Source organism: Zosterops lateralis (genome assembly GCF_965231275.1).
Source record: "Zosterops lateralis genome assembly, chromosome: 1".
In the NCBI taxonomy this organism is placed as follows: Eukaryota; Metazoa; Chordata; class Aves; order Passeriformes; family Zosteropidae; genus Zosterops; species Zosterops lateralis.
This window is the reverse complement of record NC_139762.1, coordinates 67,306,824-67,332,456: the sequence shown is the minus strand read 5'-3', so window position 1 is coordinate 67,332,456 and position 25,633 is coordinate 67,306,824. Positions and strand designations below refer to the sequence as shown.

The window sequence follows — 25,633 nt, the reverse complement described above, 5'->3', positions numbered from 1 at the left end:
CTAATATTTCAAAAATCAGTGGATTGGTTTAAAGGGAAAATTGTAGGCAATGCTTTAGAATCATTATCGACTGAAGTGACTGACTCAGAGGTAGTAGGAAACCATCAAGACTGTGGCAACAGAATGAAACAAACTTTTAAGGAGTTAGAGCTGTGGCTAATTTTGAGTGAGAGGCATCAAAACGTCACTGTATGTGCTTCTAGGGCGCCAAAAATTGTATTACTGTGTTGTTCTGCATCACTCTGAGCCATTGTGGATCAGCCTCCAGTGTAGTGAGACACTTAAGATGACTTACAAAAGTGTTGAGAGAGGAAATACTGAAAAGTATTTTCAAGGCTGATGCAGTAGTAAAAGTGTTGATCTCTGATGAAATGAGAAAACCTGGCTGGAGTATGGAGATGTTGATTTACTGTGCTGTCACACAGAGATGCTCAACTGATGTTCTTCTCAAGAGAAATTTCTGAGTCAAAGATGACACAGCAATGGTGGCTTCAGTGTTTGCACTAGTATCAAAGTAAATTTATCAAAGACCCAGGATACAAGCATCCAACTCGGGCTAATTAAAAGTAGATCTTGCTGTTGCAATCAAATACTATATTTTAGTCAATAAAGAGCACAAAGCCAAACCAAGACCTGATGTAAGTCAGTCCAACCCTGACACAGCATCTGCTTTAGATATTACTTTAACCTGCCTTTAAAACACAAAAAACCATAGTTATTATTGATTCTTTTAAAAGCTGGCACATTATCAATGGTCCTGTATGTGTTCTGGTAAGACATGCCTCTTCCTGGGAGGGACCATGTGCTTTCACTGAAGTCAGCAGGAGCCAAGCACTCTTTACTCAGTGCCTTTGAAAAACAGCCCTGTATTTCATTGTTAATCAACCCTCACTGGAAGCAACCATCTGGGACAATTGTTGCTGGAGATGTTACATATTGAATAATTTTAACTATTCTATCTATTTCTATATTACATACATGATTTAGAATAACCTGGAGTAATAATGCCATGTTTCTGATTTATATATATTTTAAAATCTATAACCCACGTTAAGCCTTTGGGAAGAAAAATGACATATGACTTTCTGATCATCATACAATTTTTAATTTGAAGCCAAATAAGAATCAGCTAATGCTTTGAAACTTTGTTTATTCTTATTATTCATCCCCAATTTTTGTTTCCCTGCAAGTGCAATTAAAAAAAAAAAAAAAAGAAAGAGACAGCAGTGGTTGCTCTGAGGTTCACTTTCTGGAGTCCATGGCTCAGCATTGGTCCATGGCTTCAGAAAATGCTTGGAAGCAGTATGAACCCATCCCAGTGGTAAAATAGGACACAAAACAGAGAACAGACTTCCACAAGGATGACCAAAAGCCAACTGCAGAGCTATTTTATTCTGAATCTCCTTCCAGTTCTATCTTGTTGACATCATTGTCTCCCTTGGCAAATGACAGATCTTCAGAAATATTTCCCTCTTTCTCTGGCTTTAGGAATGAGTTTAGTTAATTCCTATAGTAGGGAGTTATTGTCCTTGTTCAGGTTCTCTGATTTTACTCCCATTATTCCCTTTGATTCTCTAGTTAATTTTTGGATATCTACTAAAGTCAATATATGTGATAACAAGAGAAGCAACAACCAGACTTCCGAAGAAGATTTACCTGCTCTTCTCTGTGTTATTTTTTTATCTTTTCTGGTGTACTCTAGGAAGGCCTCCTGGAGCTGACTTCATTGTCCATGTCCTTTACCAGGAACCTATTAGGGTGGATTGCAATAGTAAATGAATCTACTCATAACCTAGCCAGACATCAACAGTACAGCCCAAAATTAATGAAGCATGAGAAATAAAAAAAGCAGAGGAAAAACATCATTATCTTTTATTATTTGGTGTTTCCTCATGCATATTATTTATTTTCAAGGGATGGAGAGGTGAAGAACAAAGTCAAAACTCTCTTCTCTCCCTGAGGACTGTGATGGGGCCAAGCAAAGGGGAACAGAATGGACTTATGGTATCTGCTGGTAAGGCAGCTACCAAACTAATCTCAGCTACCTCCCAGCCTCATCACCCTTTAATTCCAGCCTTCAGCCCCATCATCCTGGGTTTATGGTGCACCAAAGCTCTGAGCTGGTAGACTCAGTGTGGGGCTTAAGGACTGAGAGCCTCTGGACTGTGTCCCACACTGTAAGCCCATCAGCTTCAGTGTTGGTAACATTCCCTAAGAAGGCTCACCAGGATTTTCCTGAAAGCCCTGATCCTACTGAAAAATAGAAGTGTTCAACTGCCCAGATACGCAACATCAATTAATATAACAAATCATTAAAATAATAGAATGACAAGAACTGGTCAATTAAGTAGTTGTAAATTTGGTTACTGCAGTGGCCCATCACTTCAGCCACTCTAGTCCCACTGAAAGCAGCATGGGATACTCCCACTCTCAAGCTGCTAGCACAGACAGCCTGGCCCCAGCATCTGTAGCCACAGATGTTTCAGAAGGGGGGATTCTGCCACCAGTACAATGACCACAGATATGCTGAATGTTAGCAAGGAGTTTTGCCTTCTCCCCTTCATCTCCATGACATCCCCTGCTTTTGTTCTTTTGTGGGCTCTGTAATGTGTCTCAAATTTCTGCCCTAAATTCAACAAGGCCAAGGAAGCAGAGAAAGGGCTGGGGTAAGAGGTCAAGGAGCACCTTGACTCAAACTTGTCCAGCTTTTCCCACCCACTGGCTCTTAAAGCCCTACTCAGAAAGCAGATTTACTCTTTCTTCACAGGCATTCTGTTGCATACCATGACTGCACCTTTCTGTAACATACAGGGTGGTGGGAAACCCGAAGTTGCCCGGAAAACAGATGCTCAATTAACAGCTGATTTTTGAGAGGAGTTACACTCCCTGCCACATTTAATGAACTCGGTGGGGGACCCTCATTAGCCTCTCCCACGCCAATGAGTTGGCTATCCCTGCACCCATGAGCCCTGTGCCAGCAATTCATCTTTCAGAGCCACAAAAAGCTCATCCCAAAGAGACCGATCGACCCATCACCAGAGGAGTGCATTGCCAGTGAAGGCGCTCACGGCCTAAACAGTGATTGCCTTCATCTTGTTCTCCTGTTGATCCCTTCCCTTATCCACTACATTTTCCCCCTCTCCTGCAGGAATGATATTGGGATCCAACAGGCAGGGGCTGCACTCAGATCAGATTCCTTCCTGCCCAACCTTGCCACCCATCCTGGCCAAGGGAGACACTCTTCCTGTGGAAAAAAGTGTGTAATTGGTCTATACAGTAGTGATGACCACCCTGCAAAGGGGGTGACTTAGTATCTGAGCACTTGGCTTTACCACCTGCTAATGTCTTCTACATAGACCCAGCAGTATTAGGGTAAGGCACGTGCCTAGAAAAGAAAACATTCCCAGAGTGTCTTTATATGCTTGGACCTACCAGCTGTGGACAAGGCAGACAGAACCAGGGGTAATGCAATGCTAAAATCTTGGAAAGATTTGGCCTGAAGCTGTGGCCTACCATCATTATTAGTTTAATCCATACTCTGTTTCTAAGCACCTGTTTTCTAGACACAGGTTTTGTACAAAGGAGATCCATAGGCTGAACAAATTGTTGTGGATGGAAAACACCCAAGAAGGGGTGTGAGCCATAAAGTCCCTTTCCTGCTGCAGGAAGAGAGATTTGGCCACTGTTTGTTTGAGCAGTTATAGATAGGAAGCAAGATCCACTTGGTGACAGAAATTATAGATTCAGAAAGAAAGTGGCATAATCAGTCTGCCTGCTGGCATGTCTGTGTTGTTCTAGATACAGCCTCCTCTGCCTCTCTCCCTCAACATTGTCCCTGGCTGTATTTGTTTCCTGCTACTCAATTTCTTAATATGTAAAAATCACACATCGAGGTTCTTTTACATTCTTAAATTTCTACATCTCCTGTCTGAAGTCTTCTTTTTTATCCCCCTTTTCCTCAAAATGGTGGCTTTTCCCATTTGTTTAACCTCACACTTTCAATTGTAACCACAGTTGGATGCAAGTTAATTTGCAGTTTGATTATGACACTTCCCCAATGCTGAGTCTCTGAATGCAAAGGTATTTTTTTTCTTGGGCACCAGTAATGCTTATGAGGTCAACAGAGCTTTGGGAATAGGTTTTATTACTTAAAAGCTCCTCCAGAACTAGCTGATTGGAGCACAAAGTATTGCTTTATATTGCAAAAACTGTAGCTACCTAACTTAAACCAGTTGAAAGGCAGAAAGTAAGTCATCAGCATGTTGCAGTGGGGTTTATAATGGCCCTGTGCAAAGCTTATCTTAGTAAAGGAAAATGTCTTCCTACAAACTAAACTGTTTAGGCAGCAGAGGCTTTGGAACATCATCTTTATAACAGTCCCTAAATTAGCTCAAGTTCTTAAGTTGTTTGTTCTGTAAAGGACAACAAACCCAACAAACTTTTAAGCAAACAGCAGGGTAAATTTTTCCAGCTGCAAAGGGGATTTGGAGGCAGTGTGCATCACAAGTGAAGTACATAGTATTTGCTTAAAAGGAGACCAGTTCCCAAAGCATGCATCTTGGTACAAGAACAGATACAGCTAGATCAGCATAAAGATCACACAGGGATCTAGGGATCACACAAGAGTTAGTGTGCCACTCTGGAGAGAGCACCACCAATTCCTGCTGATACAAAACCAGACCTGTGGGAGACTAGAGAATGTTTTCCTTAACACTAGACTACCAAGCATTCCTACCATTACTTCTGCAGGTGCACTTTTTGTACCTCCTATTGGAGTGAGCAGTGGCATTGTGAGAAATTTTGTACCAGTACACCTACACAGAGAAATACTGAATGCTTCAATGCTCTCAGATCACATTGTCCAGGCAGATCTTTGCTGTGCTGCTGTCACAGATGTTGAGCTCTTGAGTATCCCTCACATCTTCTGACCTGTAGCATGTTTTTGAAAAGATGACTTACGGTGTTTTAGTCCATGTCACAGTGATCTAAGAGCACACATTGGATCAGCTCAGTTTTGTCTGGGTTGATTGAAGAGTGAAGAGTGATTGAATTGAAGAGCGCAACAAAAGGCTCTCCAAGGGCTCACAGCAATTCAGACCAGAGATGGCAAGTCTAATATAAATCCTCGAAAATACAGTGTAGCTATTGGGAACTCAGTACCAGCAGCTTCACTCTAAAGATCTGCCCCTGTAAAACTTACTAACTCAAATATAGCTGAAGAACATTAAAACTGAGTTACAGCTCACTAGATTTACCCCTTACTCTGTGAGTTTTTTTCTGTGCAGCTGTCTGAAGTTCACAGCAGCATTTCACTATTATTCTGCAGGTTATTTCCAAGCAGAGGAATTTTGTAATCAGATAAAACAACCTGAAGAGCACCATACAACCATAGAAATTCTGAGAAATATTTACTTTGAAGAAGAACAGCATGCAGATAACATTTAAGAACATCTCATAATCCTATGAATCTACACAGTGATGAAAAAGATCAGTTGGTTTTCAAATGTTAATGCCCTACTTACTGTTCATACACTGCTGTAGAAAGATGATCTGTGGTCCTTTCAAGGGCAGTCACACTTCTATGACAGTTTAGAGGTATTTAATGAAACAATGCATGCAAAAGCCCAAAATGTGTTCAACCTTTATGGTACAGATCTTGCAATGAGGGCAGGTTTTGAATCTGTTTCAGCCACAGTTGAGTCCAGATTTAATCTAAGGAGTCTGGGTCCCAAGAGACCCACATTGTCCCTGTACAGTCACTGCCAGTCACTCATTAGCAGTGTCCTTTCAAAATGAAGATGCTTAAAACTGCTGTGTTTAAATGGTACTTAAAGTGACATAACGTTGGGAGAAGTTCAGAGGAGAGGAACAATACTGGTTACAAGCATGGAAGCGTTTCCATGCACAAAATGACAGACTAAATCTGAAGAAGATGTGATGTGCATGAAATGCAGTTCAGAAGTCTATGAATCTATAGGTCTCATGTTGGAGAGGGAAGAAGGTCTCTCTGATTCTCCCAGTACCAGGGATACAGGATGTCAAAGGGGGTCAGTGGGAGAAGGAGGTTCAAAGTAAATACGAGATGTTTGATTGTATCTGTTAGTAGCACACCTTGGGAATTGCCTTGGTAGATGCCAAAATCTAATGAAGTTCTCACAGATCACAAAAGAAAGAGCCACCAAAGCCACTAAACAGAGATTCTATATTGCGTTTCTGCTCAATGAGGATATACTCCTATTGCATAAGCTAAATACTTGCATCTACAACACCACTCATTGCTACTACAGTTTTCACTAGACCAGATGTTTCCCACTCCTTCCATTAGGGTTGTCATGATGCATTTAGATTGCTCAAAATTACAGGCAAACATATTAAAATTAATACATAAATTAATATCTATTCTATGAACACACTAGGAAAGAAAACAGACACTTCAAACTTTGCACAAACCAGTCCAACATGCCAATTTACTGATTCATCTCTTAATTCATGATGTTTCCAACTCCCAGTTCTCTTATTCATAACTCACAACTCACACAGCAATGAACAAAATAGTTACCTAGTAGACAGTGAGAGTACTCATTCTTCCTCCGCCATCACTTTGTGGGTGTCCCTTGTTTCACACCTGGAGGCAAAAGACTCTCAGCAGTCTGCCTGCTGTTGGATCCACTTCAAAAGATTTTTGGGTAAGCTGAGTATTTATAACTTCCAGCTTGGAAGCTTGATCTACACCATTTCCATAAGTCAGTGGATTCTGAGGAAACAGTCACACAATCAGTACTCCAGGATTATGGCTGCAGGAGATGGCAAGCTACGGGTGATGACAGTGGCATAATGACTTCCTCCCCTCCCCATCAATCATGTCCTGCCTATGTGTTGTTGTGGCTTTGAGTAGTGCTTCCAGAATATGGCAGGGCCTTGTGTCCACTCTGTGGTAGCCAAAACCCAAGCAGGAGCTGCATGAGTGTTTGCAAGAGATCCCTTTTATTCCTAGACTAATCCTGCAGAGACCAGACAGGCACAACCCTGTTTGAGTCAGGCTGCAGGTAACTTATGGAAGAGGCTGACCCCAGCTTGGATCTCCCCATAGGGCACACTCATCTCTCCCTTACTCATACAGCTATCATGCTGGCTCCAATATACAAGACAATTCCTCTCCTTCCATCGACACTTACAGTATACTTTAGACTTTCCTCTTTCATAACAGGGATATTAATTCCACCTCCTCTGATCTGGTTGTCTTCCATTGTCTTCCTCTGTTGTGCCATCACTCAAATTCAGAAGCTAGCACCAGCAGCCACAGCCTTCTCCTTGGGAAAAACCAGGACAATTATGAAGGCAATAAGCTGAGAAAATGGCATAACAGGAAGGAAAGCACCCAGCAGCAGAAAGGGGTGGGGGCCAGGTGTCTCACTGATTTGGCAGTGTTTATTGATTATTTTCAGTTCAAACCAATTATCACTGGTAGTACCAGTCACTAGAAAAGTCAATGCTCAGTCACATTCTCTCATTTTGGTGCAGATATCAGATGCTGCCATTGCTTACAAAAGGTCACAGCTTGGAGATAATCTAGCAGCACAGGCACTGGAGCTTGTCAAGTTTTTACCCGTAAGAGCAATTATCTAATGCCCTGGTATCTACTAATGCCTTTCTTTTAGTTTTTGCTATGCTTTATCCAATTGTATGATGAAATGCTTGTTGCATTGTGTCCTTTTTGTAACTAGTAGATGGTAAGAGGCAGTTATTCCTCATAGAATGAGCTATTTATGACCTCAGAATAAAATGCAGCCTAAAGGTTCACTAGGATGGGATGGTAACAGGGGCCTTGACAGTGAGAGTGTAGGATGATCTGGGAGACCTCAGGCTACAAATAGCTCACCAGTAGTTAATAAGTGGTTGTCAAAGTGTGTAACATTAGGAGGTAGGTAAGAAAAATTCTAGATGTAACAAAGGAGAACAAACAATGATACCCAACACATGTAAAATGCATCATGAAGCAAATTAGGATCTACTGTGAAGCTGTAATAATTAAAGAGGACAAGATGTGGAGTGTACAAGAAGTCTGTAAAAATGACCCCTGATGTATCATAGGGTGAGAAGGAAGAAATTTTCTGTTGGGCTTATCCCAGTGATGAGAAAGATAAACTCTCCCTGCTAACACCAGTCTCTGCTTGGTGGAGGACCTGGGACACTGGTGACTTGCTGTTATACACACCCCCCAGCCAGACTGAAGACGTCACAGGGGCAGTGTAGAGGTGCAGAAAAAAGCAGAGAAAGTGGAGTATGCTATAAAGTTTATGTGTACCAGTTTTATCTAATACAATTTGGACTATAAATTATAGTATTATGTAATAAAGATACAAGAATATAATCCCTTCCTAGTTATTTCAGCTACTAATAATTCTCTGATTAGATTATCTTTAACAAGGCTAACAATATATTATTCCCAGGTCTGCATGTAAGATGTGTTTCCTTTTGATCATAGCAAGATTTGGAATGTGACAACTTGATGGCTATTGGAGCAACCTGCCCCACAGCTTGGATGTAACAAGTCAGTAACAAATGAGGTGTGTTTCAGGAGTGACTTTTGTCTGTATTTAGCATCTCTGAGCTGCTGGACTGTGAGAGCTGTGGAAGCAGAGGTTTGGTTTTGGACTTTTTCCTCTCCAGTGCATCTCTGAGCCATGATGGCTGCATTGAGGACCCAAGTTCAGCCTACTCAAAAAAGACCCTCAGCTGAAAAATTTGAACTCTATGACTCTTTTCAGGTTCAGAGCTCTTCCCCATCTGAAGTTGCCAATCTGTTCTCATTATTTATTGATCACATCTTATGTACCTAAAGTGCAATCAGAGTTCTCCCTGGTTTTACCTGTGTTTCATGTAACAGCCCATGCACAGGCTGGCGAGTGGCTGAAGTCCTAGAGGCCATCCTCATTTTGCCCTTAGGTTTTTGTAAGCATCTTGGTGCACAGTGAGAGGGATAGTGATGCCAAGGGCTGCTGACATCCCTGGTCTCTGTTCCCAGCCATCATTTAGCTTCAATATACCCCTCTATAAACTATAAATAAAAATATTTCCCGTTTCTTGGCAAAGGTCATTCGGCTTGATGTGTGTTAGTAAAATGACTTGAAATATTTAGCTGAGAGAAGCACTCCTTAAAAATGTGACATGGGTAAGGTTTCATTAGGGGCAAATTGGTGCCTTAATGGTCTCTGACAAGTTAAAGCACATTCCAGGGATTCTTTTTCCTGGTACTAGTGATGTTCTCTGGATCATCACCTTCTCCAATTCATTAGGTAGCCAGTTGTTGCAACAGAAGGAAAACCAAAGGAAAACAGCTAAAATTAGCCTGTATATATATATATTTCATTTAAATAAATATAAGTTGTTCTCTTTAGCACCAAAAAAGACACTGTTATTAGCATGGCTCAGAAATGCATTTTTTAATCTTTACAATGAAGATGCAGCAACTGGTCTCTACAGTGCTACTATGTAGAAGTAATTGATCAAAATACAGAACACAACACACAAGTGCAATCAGACACACTTTATTTTGAATTCTTATTACACTCTATTTATAAAATGTCTGGAATAGAAAGCAGGTTTATATGCAAGAGCACAAAATGGATAATTTTATTAGAAGATGTAGACCTTGGTAAAGGCTGCTTAATTACCTAACAGAGATTGTCACCTTGCACTGATAACACGTTATTCAGTCTCTTCTACCCCACAGGACTTATATGAGAGATTTTGACATTGCAAAGTCTCTAATGTGGTCACATAAGCTGTATGAGGGTGCGTCCATGCCTGAAATGAAAGCCCGCAAAAGTCTGGTTTTACTGGATCCTGGGGTACTCCCAGAGTGTATGAGGTGGTATGAATTTTTGCTTTGCTCCCCACACTTTAGTAAAAAGAGCAGCTGCATTTCTCCTCTCCCAGAATTTTAACAGCTGGTTACAGGTTTTGCAGGAGGTACCGTGGGCAATGTGTGGCAACAAGAGGAGCAGAAGGGAAGTCATCTCCCTTGCTTTTTACTGAGATCACTAAATGACATGGTCATCCTGTAAAGCCCCAGGGTTTAAAGAGCAAGAGGTTCTTCTTAACTTTAGAAGCTCAGCTGACTCCCCTGTGCTGTCAATACCTGATCTGTTCTTACATACACACTATGGCCAGAGGGAGGAGTTGCTGTGACTTGTGTAAGTTTCTGACTCCCAGCCTACATCTTTATTCCTTTCCCAGATGAGTTTCTATCCCTCAGTATTCCTGGGGTTTCTCATGTGATAGGTCTTCATTCTGCTTTAGCCATGATTCTTGGAAACTTTGAGGCACGATTTAATCTAAACTCATACTCATATTTTTAGCCTAAAATCATGCCCAGTTCCAGTGCAGGATATTGGCTAGGCTTGTAGGACTGGCAGGAGAAGACTCTCAGGCTCCTTGCTCCACTCCTCTGTCCTTCACCCCATCTGAGACAGCAAACACTCCTGACACACTGGTGTGGGAGATGGGTCTACAGGGTGGACTCGGGAGAGAAAAAAAGGCAGAGAAGGGCGAAGAGAGAACACGTTACATAAGAGATATGACCAGCACATGCAGGTTTTGTGTGATAAATTTTGAGGAGAGGCAGAAAAACTGTATTTTTGCCCAGTAAAGTAGAGGAACACCATATCAGCTGTGTATGGGGTCTGATGAAGGTATGAAGTAAATATGCATGAGTGCCTGCACACATGAGAGAGTAGGAGAAAAAGCACAGGGAAGATGCAAGATGAAAAAAGGGGCTGAGAATATTCTGGAGATAAAACATCCTGAGAGATGTTTCCAGCAAAGTGAGATCTCCATGAACCAGAATATTATTAATTTGTATGATGAAGCAGATCCTTTAGCTAGAAATGCCTGTTTCTATTGCAGCCTGAATGATCTACCATAACGTTGTGTAATTCAGTCTAAGAAATTGTAACACTGGGCTCTTTATTTTTTTCCTTCCCTTTTCAGTGAAATACCAGGCCTTAATTAAAACTAAAGTTCAGATTACTCTGGTGAATGGAGCCTTTCAAATTCCCTTGCAGCACTAATGCAAAAGACCATAAATACAAGTGAACTACAGGAATAATATGACCTAGAATTGCCTTTAATTACATATAGCTACTTTTAAATCATTCAGCATCCAGGTGCTTTTTTATGCTCTCCCCAGTCATACCAATTAGTTTGCTTTATCAAATCTTTTCAGCACAAGAATGACTAAAATAACAATAAGCAGATTTATACCTCTCCATCAGCCACCTTATACTATGTTATCTTTAAATATAGCTAAATGAGAGAAGAAGGCAACACCTTGGTTCATGGTTTCTGAATCTGGACATTCAGCTCACCATACACATGCCTCAAAGCATCAGAATTCAGGCTTGCAATCAGTCTTCGTAAACCTGGTCGCATTGGGGTGAATTTTACTTCCCAGGTCAATGTAGAGTTCATCGGGATTCTCCTGAATAAAAAAAGGAAAAGTTTCAATAGTGGAGTCAGTCAGCCAGTGTTCTCAACCTGATACACAACTGGAGAAACTGAAGGTGGATAATACAACGTCTTGAATCTTTTGTTTCGCTCATTCTCATAAGCATCATATAAATTACTCTCTCCATCTTCTTTTCCTCTCAGAACTGACCCTGTTAAAGCCTTTTCTAGCCTTTCCTCCAGGCTAATTTTAAATTTCCAAAATGAATCCATTTTCTTCTGCCTTCTGTCACTTCCTCTCACGATCACTTTCAGAATGACCTTCTTTATAGCTAACATATATTTTTTCTACTTTATAATTCCATTTTTCCTGCTTATTATAGCCTATCGCCCGGTGGTGATTCCTTAAATGGTTAAATAAGTCCAAGTGTCCAGGCCATTCCTCTGCACACCCTATGAGATGTTGAACCCATCTGTCACTCCTACCCTGAACCACCCTGCCACAGAGGTTGCATCAGCAGATCTACCCAGTGCCCCTTCAGATGACTTCTTCATGTCCATACAAACAAGTCAAAGCATTCTTGGGAGTCCTGCTGCTGTTGGTTACTCTTTTACATTATGTATGACTCTTGATAACTCATATATAAAACAACAGTATTCTGCACTGTTCTTGATTTTCAATTTTTGCTACAATTAAGATGCATGGAGAGCTTCAGGTATTGGGTTTCCGTGTTTTCTCAGTTCTTTCACAAGGTTCTGTGTGCAGATTTTGAAGGCTGATATTTATTGATTGATTGATTCTGTTTGGTGGATGCTGGGATACAACTGCTCCAATCAAAGCAATGGAAAAAGCAGTGTAGTAGGGAGCTATTTAAGAAAATGAATGATTTTTTCCTCAGCATTAAATAAGAGGGTTCTAAGTTCACTTTTCTTATCTCATATGGCTACAGTGTCCTGAAAACAACTGAACAAAGTGAGAGCAAGCCTATATTACAATCACTGTTTCAAATTCTTATCTGGTAGGATTTGGTTCTCAGGTGTCATGTCCTGTGGCAGGGTCAGGACAGAAATATCTGCCCAGGCTCAGCACAAGCTGCCATGAGACAAAAACCCTTAATTAGCTCTAAATGAGCTAGCCTGGAATCCTCTCACCTGAGTATTTTTTTCAGTGTAAGTCTGCCCCTGGTAAAATGAGGTATTCCAGCTCCTTAGAGGTTAGCTTAGGTATCTCTACGTGGCACTGCATTGCATTTTGCATATACGGATAGTGGTACCTTGGGGCATGTACCCACTTTTAGGAAAAAAAAAAGCAGAGAAAGATCAGATTTTTGATGTGAGCATGTGCAGACTGCTTCCAGCAAGCGTTTTCTCTCTTTTTATCTTTGTTATTAATGAGAGAGATTCTGTTCCCCATAGCTAGTTGGCTTGCATCCACCAGATGCCCACTAAAATGGAATCATGATAAACCAATGACTTCAATTGCTGAAGAAAGTAAAATACCTTTTAGAGTTTATGGGAATTATCTTCAAGGGATTCTCTGAATGGAAAGTGAAGAAGTTATTATACAAGTCTGCTGTGCAGACTACACTTCTTGAGCAACTGGGGGGGGGCAGATTCTCTAAGGTTGAAGGTTTTTGGGCCACAGCTGCACAGTGCTCCAGTGAGAGAGGGTAGCACAGCCATCTTTGTTTTATAGTGCTATCATCTCAGCACATATATGTGTGTGTGTGTGTGTGTGTTCATGTGCAGGAAGACAACAGATGTGCTGGGAAACCAAACCTGCCCTTTCCTGTCTCTCTACTGTCCTGTTTCTAAAACAAGTTGCTTCTCACTAAAAATGCTAATACTAGCTTAGCTTTGACATATAGAAACACCCAAAATTCCTTACCTGCTGGTGTGAAAGTATGCTTGGCTATAATCCTTTTAGCACAATCCATCACTGCCTGGTTAATTCTCATTAGTCATGCAAACACTATGCCCTGTGTAAGAATTGCTGCTGCCAAAGGCTTTTCCATAACTCATGCTCCTCATCTGTCTGAGGCTAATAGCTAAATATCAATATCTTTATCTATATATAGACTTTATGAATGGTCAAGACTGAAGCCCCCAGGCCACTACATTACCAGAATAATGTTGTAACAGCCGGGTCACACATGACCAGTTTTGTGGAGCCACTCAAGTGATACAGAAAAGCTACCTGAAAAGTCCAGAGAGGCCAAAAACCTTATCTCCACATAGAAATGTAAAAGTTCCATCCCATATTTAACAGTCACTGGTAAATAGGGAAGTGTTTGAAGGGTGGGGGAAGCCTAGAATGTGTTTAATTCTCTTTGCAAATGGAGTAAGCCACCCTGATCTGATTTTTCTGGGAGACAACTCAGTGATGAATGATTCTGCATAATATGCTGAGCCATCATCACACTGGAGCTATTTATCACTTTGAATGCATGGAGACAAATGTGTTTTTTATTTAAATAAACTACAACTGCCCCTTGCTCTGTCCTCTGTGTGTATCACCTGCATTCATCTCAGAGAAGTTAAATCTTAAAATGACTAAGCTGATCCATTTCCATTCTCAATGCTGCCAAGGGCATTACTGAAAAGAGGAAAACATGGTGATTCTAAGGAAAACTACATTTGTTCCATGAGTCATTTTTCTCCCCTAACTCTTGTGCCTTTGATGCATCTGATAATTTCTGCATCCTTGAAGGTGAGGGCAGTCCACAGCAGCTTTTGGATTGAACAGGATGCAGAACAACAGGGGAGGCTGGCACAGCTGAGCAGCAATGAGGGCTATTGCCACAACTTGTGTAACTCTTGTAGACCATGCTGAGTCATGCTCAGCAGCACCCGTGACATACTATGTGCACAAAGCAAACACAGTATGTTGCTCTTTCACAGTTATTTTTCTATCAGATCCACTCTGGAGATTGGTTTTGATCTTTTTATCCCTGTCCCAGGTGCAGTCAGGCTCAGACCTCCCCTGCCGGCTGCAGAGGATGCTGACAATTTATGCAGCTGCTGGAGCGCAGGCAATTTTTCAAACTCCTTTTACACACACCTAGGGACCATCAGCTCAGGTAATGATAGATACTAAGCTCAGACAGATAGATGCCCAGGACTAAGCAATACCCTCAAAATTTTCCAAGTTTCTCCATTATATACCCATGGCAAACGCTAAGCTCATGACATTGAACTCACACGGAGAGATGATTTACAAATTGCTTAGCGTAGGGGTATCATGGTGTCAGGGTAAGGTGTGGCTCTGAGAATAATGAAAGTGGTTTTCCTTTTCCCCAGGTCTGGGAGCACCCTGTGCTGGCAACGTGCCTGTGTGCCAGGGCAGCCCTGTGCAGTGGAGCTACCGGGGGGAGCTCTGTGCTCACACACACACTGCAGCTATGCCAGCAGGCTCTGCAAACAACACACATTTTGTGTCTTGACAAGAGCTTGAAAAGATCATCTGAGGTACCTGAACATCTTGTATAATCATGATTAACATGAGCAGAGAAAAGCCCTTTCTGAAAAACAGCACAAGACTTGATTTCCACATGCTGAGTGAGCTGCAGTAAACACTTCAAGTGTAGGATAAATCTTCTTCTCTGTGATAGCTGCTTGTAGGTGCTATTGTCAAGTGCTAAAAATAATGTAATACAGTGAAAAAGTAAACTTGGGCTGCACTAGTAACTACCTGCAAACACTACCAATTTCTCCAACCCTGGTACTGAACAGATGAAATGCTCTCACGATCTCTCTGGATAGCCCGAATTCTACTGACTATTGAGACCTACAGCTCCCCTGTGTATTGGATTTTGAAGTACAGAGAGAGTGTTTGAATTAAATTACTCAGCACAGCATTAGTTAAGTGTCTCTTGTGAGCTTCCTACTGTGAGCAAGCAGGGGACAAACTGGCAGCTAGTTATGCTTTCTTCCCTACCCGAACTGCTTTTTTATTGTTCTCAGCACTCCAGGTCCCTCAAGGCGGAGCGTGACGTTCTCCAGGGTTTGTTTCAGAGGATTGGTGAATTCCACAATCACAGACGCTTCTTTACCAGCTACCAGTGCACCTTCGGTCTGCAAGACAAGGAAAGGACAATGCACCAGAAACTGATAATAACAGATACACAGCACTGGCAAGGCAGAAGAACAGAGCGCACAGCAAAACAGCACAAGGCAAAGGAAGTCTCGTGAGAAGAAAATTGTTTGATGGCACATTTTTCCACCCATTGTAATTTTCTCTCAAACCACATGGCAGATCAAGAGGCAGGCCCTCATTTCCATAGAAAACTAGAAATCTGCATGTACACTTCTGGAGCTAAAGGCCCAACTGAGGGTGAGTCCAGCTGATGGGGCCTCTCTCAGACTCTGCCCCCCTCATCAGGCTGCCCACCAGCCCTGAAGGGATCTGCTCAGGAAATAAGCTCCAGAAGAGAAGGGCAGGTCTTACTACCCTAAATTAGGAACACCGGGCTATGTGGTTTTATCCTCAATATTGTTATGCCCATCTTCCCCTTGCTTTTGCATTCTCTTCTCATGGTCTGAAGGGTTTCTAACCTTGCACACGTGCTCTTATAGAGGCCTGAAGGCCGGTTTTCCTCCAAACTCTACGTAAGCAAAAGAGCAGTACATTTTGCACAGGAAAATAGTAAACCTCCATACAAATGTGTTTTTAAAGAATGGCTACATGCATGGGGATTTGGTGTTCTTTACCCCCCCTGGAAATTCAGCATTTCTCACAGAATATGTGTACTTGCTTGGCTCCGGCAAGGGTTTTCAACTTATGGCTGGCCAAACTTCCAGCCCACTTCATGGTCCACCAACTGATTTAAAGGGCCTTGAGAAAGGTAACTCAGAAAAACAAGTATCTAGTCAATAAATTTAAAATGATGTCTTAAGGATGTATGACATTTTCAAAATGCTGCATAGACTCTGGTCTAAGGGATTACTCTGTGCCAAAAAACAATAAAATAATTGGAGTAAAGGAGGAGATACAGCTACGCTCTCAACAGCATTTGGCCACCTGAATGTGCAAAAGGACATTGGTGGCATTTTCAGAAGTCTTGGCTCACTTAGAGATCCTATAACCTCTTTATTCCAATTGACCATTTAAGTTCACTGGGTATGCTTCAAAATCATCCTGAACTCTCACATTTGCAGCTGAAGCTATAATATGTATCTGTATTGAAGAGAGAGGCTGGCATATTTGGAGAGGTAGCAAAGCACTGTAATCCCAAGACATTGTCCTGAATCAATGCCACCCATTCAAGTTTGGAGAAACTTTCCACAGTACCTGCAAAAGCTGTCCCAGCAAAATCACTTCAATAGCAGTGTTCTTCGTTCTTCAGCAAGAGACCCCTGTGCTGTGTTGCTTTAAATATAATAAACTTCTGAAGTAGTTAAAGAAATTGATTGACTTGAGTGAGTAATCTCTCTTTACCTTTTGAGTTTCTTCAGCTTTCTCAGATCTTTTTCCCTCTTTCCTCCACTGAGATAATTTCAGCTCTTAGCTACCAGTGCTGCTGCCAGCCTCTCTCTTCAATGCAGGGGCACCCAATACACTGTATAATGCACCGATACACCCTCACACACTCCAGCCAGCCACTGCTCAGTAAGGCCCATGTTAGATGCTCTAATCCGCATAAGCACACACAAACTCATCTGCCCCACAGGTCAACACAACACCCTTGTGGAGAACAAATCCCTTCCACCACAACCTCGAGGTACCTTGATCCGCAGAGTGGGAATTTCCAGCACTACCGCCTTCTGCACGGCCAGGATCTTCCCAGTTTCGTTGATGCGCGCAGTCACAAAGAAATGAAAGGAGGCTTGCTCCAACACGTCACTCATGTACTCGCTCGATTTGATCACAATGTCGAAAGAGCTGGCTGAAGGGAGACACAGGAAACAAAAAAGGTGTCTGAAGGAATCTAATCACTATCTGCTCCTCCCATCATGGCCAGTGCCAGTTACATGAGTGCCTGGGGAAAAAAAAGTGATTTGCGAGCCGACAAATGGCTTTGATTATTTTTTTCTAACTAACTTAATTTCTTTACTACACCATTTCCCCTCTATTTTTTCACTCTTTCCATTTAGGCTGTGAGTTTCCAGGGACAAGGGCTGGGTTTGTGCACAGCCCCTGCCCAGTACATTTAGCATGGCCAGGTCACTGTTGAAGGTTTCTGGGTGCTACCACAAAATAAATGAGAAGGAAGGCTGGAAATGCATATCTACTGGGCACAAAGATCCAAACCAGCTTTTGTATGTCATTCCTGTAAATGTTTGCTCTTTCGATTTACTCGTGTTCTTTCTTTGCCTCTCTTCTTGGTACAGGGATGCCACCAGAGCAGACAATGGGGGATGTGAGCCCAAGCAGGCTACCTGGGAGATCACCTGCTCCCCAGGACATGGCTGGATATCTGCCTTTGTTCTACCCTGGAATTGCCTGCAAAATTTAGCAAGAAGGTCTTCCTGTCACCAGCATGCCCTCCAGAGAGCTTTCACATGCTTGCTGACAATAATTATTGGAAGGAACGAGTCCCTGTAGGCTAGACAGTTGAGAAGCAGGGAATCATTAATTTTAACTATATTGAACTGCAATTCTCAGCCCAACAATGGTGTAAGAATGTGATGCAGAGAATCAGACCTGTTAACTAACTGACCAGGCAAAATATATAGGCCTGGAGCTCTTCTCTCTATAAACATTCATTATAACCCTAGTAAACACATCAAGATCTCCCATCTGTTACCTATGATGATTACTGTTATCCATTATTTGTATTGTATTTGTGGCATATGCTATAAACACTGAGATAATTGAACCTGGGTAAATGACATTCACCCCTTTTCACTCTTTTGATCCACTCACATCAAAACCAGTTCCTTGATTTGGTTTCAAAGCTATTCCCTTGGTGGCCACCTGACCTGGATTTACTAGGCCAGCCTTAAATTTACTTGATGTGCTCCTGCTCCCTCCCTCTCACTCTTTATTTATCTTGTGTAAAAGAATTTCCCATAATACCCTTAATTGTAAATTATAAATCAGGCAAGGTATTTCTCATCTGAGCAGTAAATAAGTAAATAAATTAGTTACAAACCAAGAGAAATTTACTTTACAATGGAAGAAAAAAACACTTTTCTGTTTAAATTTAATCACTGCAGGGAAAAAAAAAGAAGAATAAACTTCTATTGCCTTAGCACTGGTTGTGCTGATGAGTTGTCAGTACCACTTTATGCATCTGGGAAAGCCAAGGGAGACACAACACTGAGTTGCCTTACAGTTTTTCAAAAAAATAGGGAAAACTAAATATAACTCAGTAGATGTGAGAGCACCTTTGAAGGCACTGGAAGGTTTAAGCTATTCAAATCCTCAAAGATGTTCTCAACCCACACAATTCCTTTAATCATTATTCTGAAAATTATTCATTCATTTCCTGTTTGAAAACTTAATTTGCCTGCTTTGACTATTTTGGGTTGGAAGAATGCCTTTAATACATGTGTTTAGCATTGCAATTTTTTGTTACATATATATATATATATATATATATATATATATATATATATATATATACACACACACACTTCTTGCACTAAACAAAGTCTACAAATCCTGCTTGGGTGTCTCAGAAGGTACACTCCCTTTACATCCCTGACAGATTGTTCTTATGCACTTGAAGATAATCACACTACCTTCTTTCACACTGCTCACCTGCTCACACACTATTCCTGATTCCACCTCTTTCCAAGGAAAAGGTGAAAGAATTCATGCTCAAATTTCATGTATCACCTTCAGAAGTGGTGTAGTTTGTGAGGAGTTTTTGTCCTGTTGCAGAACAAAGTGCCCCACAGGTTGGTGACTACAGTTCAGATATAAGCAAATTCCCACCTTGAAAAGTGGGAATAACTTTAAATGTCTCATTGGCAAGAAGCAGTGATGGGGACATACTCTTGGTACACATACATAAAAGTCCATGTTCTGTTCTCTCAGGCCTCTCCCCCTGGTCTGTGTTCACTCACTATCTCTCAATTCAGACTTTCCAGCACTATTTTGAGAAGCTTTTTTCTTAGCATTTACTTAACTTACAAAAAATGAATTATGATGCTCAGTAATGTTTAAACATCTATTCATTTCATTTCTCGCAGAGAGGAGCCAGGTGATCCTCGAAGCACTGTAGAATTCTAGGTAGTAATATCCTACACAGACCTTCGACACAAGAGTAGACACAAACAAGTCCTGGAACCATGCCAGAAAATGTAGCAGGCACTTCTAAAAGATGACTGAATTTTCCCTCATCAAAGAAGAGGTACAGAATTTAGACCAAGACTACTGAATCTGATTTTTTTTACTGAACCTATTCAAATCTCAAAAAGTTTTGCAGTATTTCAGATCAGATATTTAGTAACTGATGTAAGTCACTATAAACCCTCACTCTGTGTTTCGATAGCATGTATTGGAACAACCCAATGCCCATTTCCAGGCCCCCTGCAAGCCATCCTCAGAGTTAAAAAGAATCTGGAGGTAGAAGTTTTATTAACCTCCACCAGTAGATCCTTATCAGTGGGTTTCTATTTTTTGCAGAATAACCAGCTCCAAATAGAATTTGCAGTTTCAGATGATATTCAAAGTGAGGAAGAAAGCAGGGGATTTTGTGGCCTGATAGGAGCCGTGGTTCCATGGAGGCTTCTCATTGAGAAAAAACTCATCCTCTTTGAGGAAAGAAGGCTCACAGTGTCTCTTGAGCTGGGATGAGATAGACAAGACAGAAAGCTCAGAGGTCAGACAGGACTGTTGTGATCCAGCAGCAGACTGAGTTCAGGAGGCCTAGCCTTTGGGCTCCCAAAGTCCTGCCACTCCTGCTGCACTCAGAAAGATTGATTTGCCCAGTAACAGTGTCTAGAATGCAAAGTCATGGCTGCTGATTGTGTCAGCAGGGAACTCAAGTGAAGGATCCTCTGCTTCATCTCTGTAAGAGCATGTTGTCATCACTTTTGCTGAGCTGGAAGCGCTGACCAAGGACACAGGCTTGTCAGAACAAGTGATTGGCAGTCACTTCTTGGTGAAGCCTGCCAGGTAGCACTTGGAAGTACAGCAGGTCCTAAACACCTACTGCAATGGCTGACAGGAAATAGATTATGTCCAAGTTTAAAAATGACGACATCCGTCTTCCCTACTCTGAGCAGTACAAAAACCTGCCCACAGCCTCCTGAGCTAGTCTGCCAGGAGCTGCTTCTCTGATGAGAAGTGGGAGGCAGGATCTCCCTACTGTATTCCAGAGGGCAGTATGAAAAGTAAATGCAGCATCTGTAAAGATAACTCACCTTTGGTGTCCTTGCCTAGCTGACAAATGTCCTTGCTCTATCATGGCACATTCTCATTACAGATAAACTTTTTAGATCACTATAAATATGAAATCCTGAACCACACAGTCCTCCAAAGCCAAATGTTCACTGGAATCTACTCAGAACTTGTTAGTTTCTACCAGGTAAGACAAAAAATACACCTTTTTTTCTCTGTACATGACACCCTGTGGAACCAGAACTTGCTCTACCCTTGCTGAGATGCTGCTAGGAAAATAAAGGAATTCAAAGGAAAAACAATACCTTGCAGCTTAATACCTGTGTTCCTTTGATTTCTTCTGTACTAAAGAAGAGAAATTAACAATTCCCAGACATGCAGGTTGGTGTAAAAGAGCATTTTGCAGGGAGAAACAGCCTGAAGAAAACAGCCCCAGCTTTAAATGACCCTGGTATCCAGCCCAGGGTCTGGAGTGGATCCTTCTGATACTCAATAGAATATCCTACCCCTAGCTACTAGAATTGGCTCTACCCATGCATGGGTGGAAACACTGGTAACAGTTAATAACACAGAAAAAAACCCTAGCAGTTAATAACACAGCAAACAATTATGGAAGTCTTACATGAAGAGGGTTCCAGTTTTGCACTGAAAGAGTGTTTCTTGAATTCCCTTTTTGGGACTCCTGTATAAAACACTATGTTGCCTAGCAGGTAGGTAGTTGCAGTGTAGGAGTTGCGACTTTTGTTCCTGAAAGTTATAGTGACTTTGAAGTCATTGCCAAGGGCTGCCTTTTGTGCCTGGAAGTCCATGTCAACGTCTGTCTGTGGCTGGTACGTGGTATCTTGGACACTTTGCTTTTTAACACCATACATCACAGCAGTCTCCAGAGCCAGTCTCTCCTCGTCTGAGCCTAGGAATGAATGAAAACCAGATTTAGAAAAAACAGAAGTGCAGAGTTAGCCCACCTCCAATCATAAGAGTGTGTCTTCCATAGTTTGTAGTAGCTGAAATGAGTGGATGAGGACAGTGAAACCTCTTGGGGTAATGCTAGCAGTGGGAGAATTTCACAGCTACCTAGGGAATTGGTGTTAAAGCCATATCAGACAAACTAATGTAGCTGAATTCTTATCAATACAGCTACACTGGTTTACTCTGTGTGAACATCTCGCCTGAATAAGAAATGTCTAAATATCTATACAGAAAGCCTTGAATTGTTTTGAATGCTTTGAGTTGCTCCATGACTAACCTTTATTTTCACTACAACTTAATTAATCTAAAGCATTTCAGAGTAGCAAAGTTTGCACTTTGTGCCTTATGATCAAAGCATTTACTGTGTTTCCGGGATGGAATTACAAATAAAGAATTCCAGAAGACACTTCGGCAGCTTTTCATGAAGCTCCCTCAGTGACAGAGGTTTCCAAGTCATCATCCAGGGTCTGGCTGAGATAAGTCCACATCTATATGGTCCCAGCACGTTTCAGTTTACCTTCTCGGAACTTGTACTCCTCGGTAATGTCCATCATTCCATCACCTCCAACTTCCTTGGTCACAATCAATTGCCCAATACGGGCTGTGTCAACACCTTCTACCACTTGGGTTCCATTTTTCTCAATTCTTGTGTAAAAAATGTCACCATTCACCTATGGAATTAAATGAAAGAAGATTGAGATATATGGAAGTATAGAGAGGAAGAGAAGTCAGCCATCTCCTCCAAAATAATGACATGTTTACTTGAAGTCCCACTAATTACAGCAAAATGTCATGTTTAAAATTAGTCAAATGCTGAGATACATTTTACTATTCACGAGTCCAGAATGACAGAGAGTGCTTTACAAGGCTACATAGAGGTCACTCAAATTTGGGGAGCACTACCACACATTTCTTGAACCAAAAGAGAACTTTAGAACTAGAGAGGAGAATGCTTAATAGCTAAAATATCTTCATTCTTTTCTGTCCTAAACCATTTACAATTCAATGAGAGAGAAACTTGTCCTGCAGTGTTGCAATTCTGGGCATGTCTCCTCTGGTGATGCAAGAGGTTAAAACTCCAGACCAGGCAATCTATCTCCTTATTGAGATATTTCTCTCTCAGATCTGTCAGTCAAATCATCCATGTGAGATCTCCATGACCCACAGCAGCCAAAAGGAATGTGGTGAGCAAAGAGAATGAGCAGCTAGTGCTAGTGACCCATTTACCACTAGCTAGAGCTAGTGACCCATCCAGCATAGCTGAATCTTGGAAGGAAAAATGACCATAGCCTGAAGTTTCAATGAAGTCAGAACAGCTTTTTCTTATTATTACATTGGGGAGCAGAGATGAGAAATCTCTGTCTTTCATTAGAGCCATACCACACCTGCTGGCATGTCAAAATATAATAATGAGATTGTTCTGTGACAAGAAGTAACTTATCAATCCATAAATTGAAGTAGAACCCTATCTTCTGTCTCACTATGGTCTCACTGATATCACACACTGCAGTAAAAATTTTCACATATATACCTCAGCATAGACAAAAGGAGCATCAAATTGGAAGCAAACATGACCATGTTTAATGGCTTGAACTGAGGATGGACCACACCTGTACATACCTGTGGGGAGAAGAGAGACAAAGTGAGAGACTAAATAAATTAAAAACATGAAAAAATACATTTTATCAAAGAAAAAGAATTATTGGGGTTTGATGAAATCTAATAGTTTACAGGAACTCCTGACCAAGAAGCAAAAAGCTTAATTTTGTTTGGCCCTGTAGATAACACAGACTTGAGTCTGGAACAACCTGGTGGTTCAGTACCTTCAATGGCACTATAAAATCCACTGTAAGTCTCACGTGCTTGAAATACAGTTACAGCTAGTTTTGGTTAAACCAGATAATTTTAGGAGGACTCAGGTACACCACAGGCTGAGAAAGATCTCTCAAATTTGAGAAGATTGTATTTTAAGGGAAATTAAGGACTGGAAAGAAAGAGCAGTGACTTTTCACTTTTTTCTCTCCTGCCCACTGCCTGCTCATGTACTTTAGTTAGGGCTACATAAAGCAAAGGCAAATTAATTTGATCAGGCTCCTGTATAGGTATTCCAAAATGTGAGAAGCCATCTTTGGCAACAGGATTACATCTCTTCTGTACCAAGCAGGGCCTTTCTCGTGCAGGATTTTGTGTCCTAGGGCATCATGAGCAGTGCCATAATAAGGACAGATTTATTTTAGAGTTCTACTATTTATTTGTTTAGAAACAAATGAGGAGAAGGCTCTGAGGCAAGCGTGGTTATTTGGCTCAAGAAGTTATCACTGGTCATATGATGCCAGGTGCCACTGGCTCAGCTATCATCAGTTCATTGTTTGAAACAAAGATCCCAAACATTAGAAAGTGAGCTAAGGAGGACTTCAAGCAATATTACCATCACTGGTTTCCTGAGGTGTCGCATCTACAACCTGCCATCCTCCAAAACCAACAGGAAGGTCAGGTCTGGTCATCCAAGCTTCGTTCCAGCAATGATAATTCCTTAGAAAAGGGATGGGACCAGTATATTAAATTATTGGAAAGAAGCACACAGACCAAAAAAAAATCCTGTGTATTTATGTCCTGGCATTGCTTCAATAACACCGATTGCCAATTCAGGGATAAAAAAGTTTACTCTTTTAAGAGAACAGATTTCTAGGTCTCTAAGTTTGGTACCTATCTGTTAAAACCTGAAAGCCAGTATCCTTCATTGTAGCTTCTTGACTGAAAGTTGAAGAAGCTTTTTTGATTCTTCTAATGTGTGCTGTGTGTAAATGTCTCAGAAAATATGCCAGTGTTTGGAGATTGTTGGGGTATATGAAAAGCTACACAAACTAGAATCCCTTTCCAGCTCAACACCTCCACTTCAATCTGCCTGCTAAAGCAAACTTTGAATCTTCAAGCCAATGAAACATGGTCTGCTTTATAGTTATTCTGACTAAAGAATTGGCATCCCTTATGAAGAGATTTGGGATCAACTCTGCAATGTACAGTGTGTAGTCTTGTTTTCATGGCTCAAAACAAGCATGCTTTGCTGCCTTCCATGTTGGTTCAGAAAAAGACCCTGCATAGCCTTTCTCAAACTACCTTCACTTGGATTCCTTATAAGTTTTTCCCCATGTGTCATGCCAATGCATGATGTCAGAGCTCCTAAAACATACGTCTTTTTATAAAACCCACCTACAACAACTGTGGGCCAATTTGAATCTTTAGGGCCCAGGACAGCAACAGGAAAGATAAAATTCTGAGAGTAGTTCATCTAGATGCTCAGGGTTAAAATGCTCTCACCTGGCTGCATGCTCAGGAGAATTAAAAAAACAGTACAGCACCATCACAGAATGCCCTGGGTGTTTCAAAGACGAGCAGAAAAGACAGACAGAGGTTGTAACTTCCTGCAATGCTAGCAACGCTCAAGGGAGAGCACAAGCAAGGAAAAAAGATCATCTGGAAAGAGGGTCTCACAGTAAAGACTGCAAAGTGTTTGAATTTCATTACTGCAAAAAATAAAAGAAGGAAAGAGTAGAGAAAGAGGCAATTTTGCTTGCAAATTATACATATCCTACAGCAGATCTGAATAAAATTACATCTGTGTAGCTGCTGATATAGCCTCTAGTACATGCAATGATATTAGCAACCAAAATGGGGATTGTTGAACTCTGACCACTTCATTAATAATAGGTGAAAAACGGCTATGGAGCAGAGTCAGAAGGATCTGAAGCTTGTCTAACAAGACATTTCAAAGTGGAAATGAAAGCTTGGATCAGGGTAAAACTTGTCAGTTAGGAGAGCTAATGAAGCAGCACTACAGAAAAAGGAATTATTCAAGGAAAATGACGCACACTCAGAGAATTTTTGATGCTGCTGAGAGTAGTCTGTGCTGAGTCATGCTCAAGA

The 25,633-nt window shown here is 41.3% G+C and overlaps 1 protein-coding gene across 1 annotated transcript in view; it reads right to left on the bottom strand.

The window, feature by feature from the left end:
* Positions 1 to 9,540: 9,540 nt before the first annotated feature.
* The window catches only part of F13A1 (coagulation factor XIII A chain), a 58,969-nt gene continuing 42,876 nt past the window's right edge, over positions 9,541 to 25,633 (bottom strand). The window contains exons 9-15 of the mRNA XM_083857444.1: positions 24,138 to 24,241; positions 23,241 to 23,329; positions 22,227 to 22,380; positions 21,363 to 21,650; positions 17,173 to 17,333; positions 15,386 to 15,522; positions 9,541 to 11,482 (exon numbers count right to left, since the gene is read on the bottom strand). Of these exons, the coding sequence (XP_083713570.1) occupies positions 11,338 to 11,482; positions 15,386 to 15,522; positions 17,173 to 17,333; positions 21,363 to 21,650; positions 22,227 to 22,380; positions 23,241 to 23,329; positions 24,138 to 24,241 (1,078 nt within the window). The 3' untranslated portion in view covers positions 9,541 to 11,337. The remainder of the gene's footprint in view (positions 11,483 to 15,385; positions 15,523 to 17,172; positions 17,334 to 21,362; positions 21,651 to 22,226; positions 22,381 to 23,240; positions 23,330 to 24,137; positions 24,242 to 25,633) is intronic.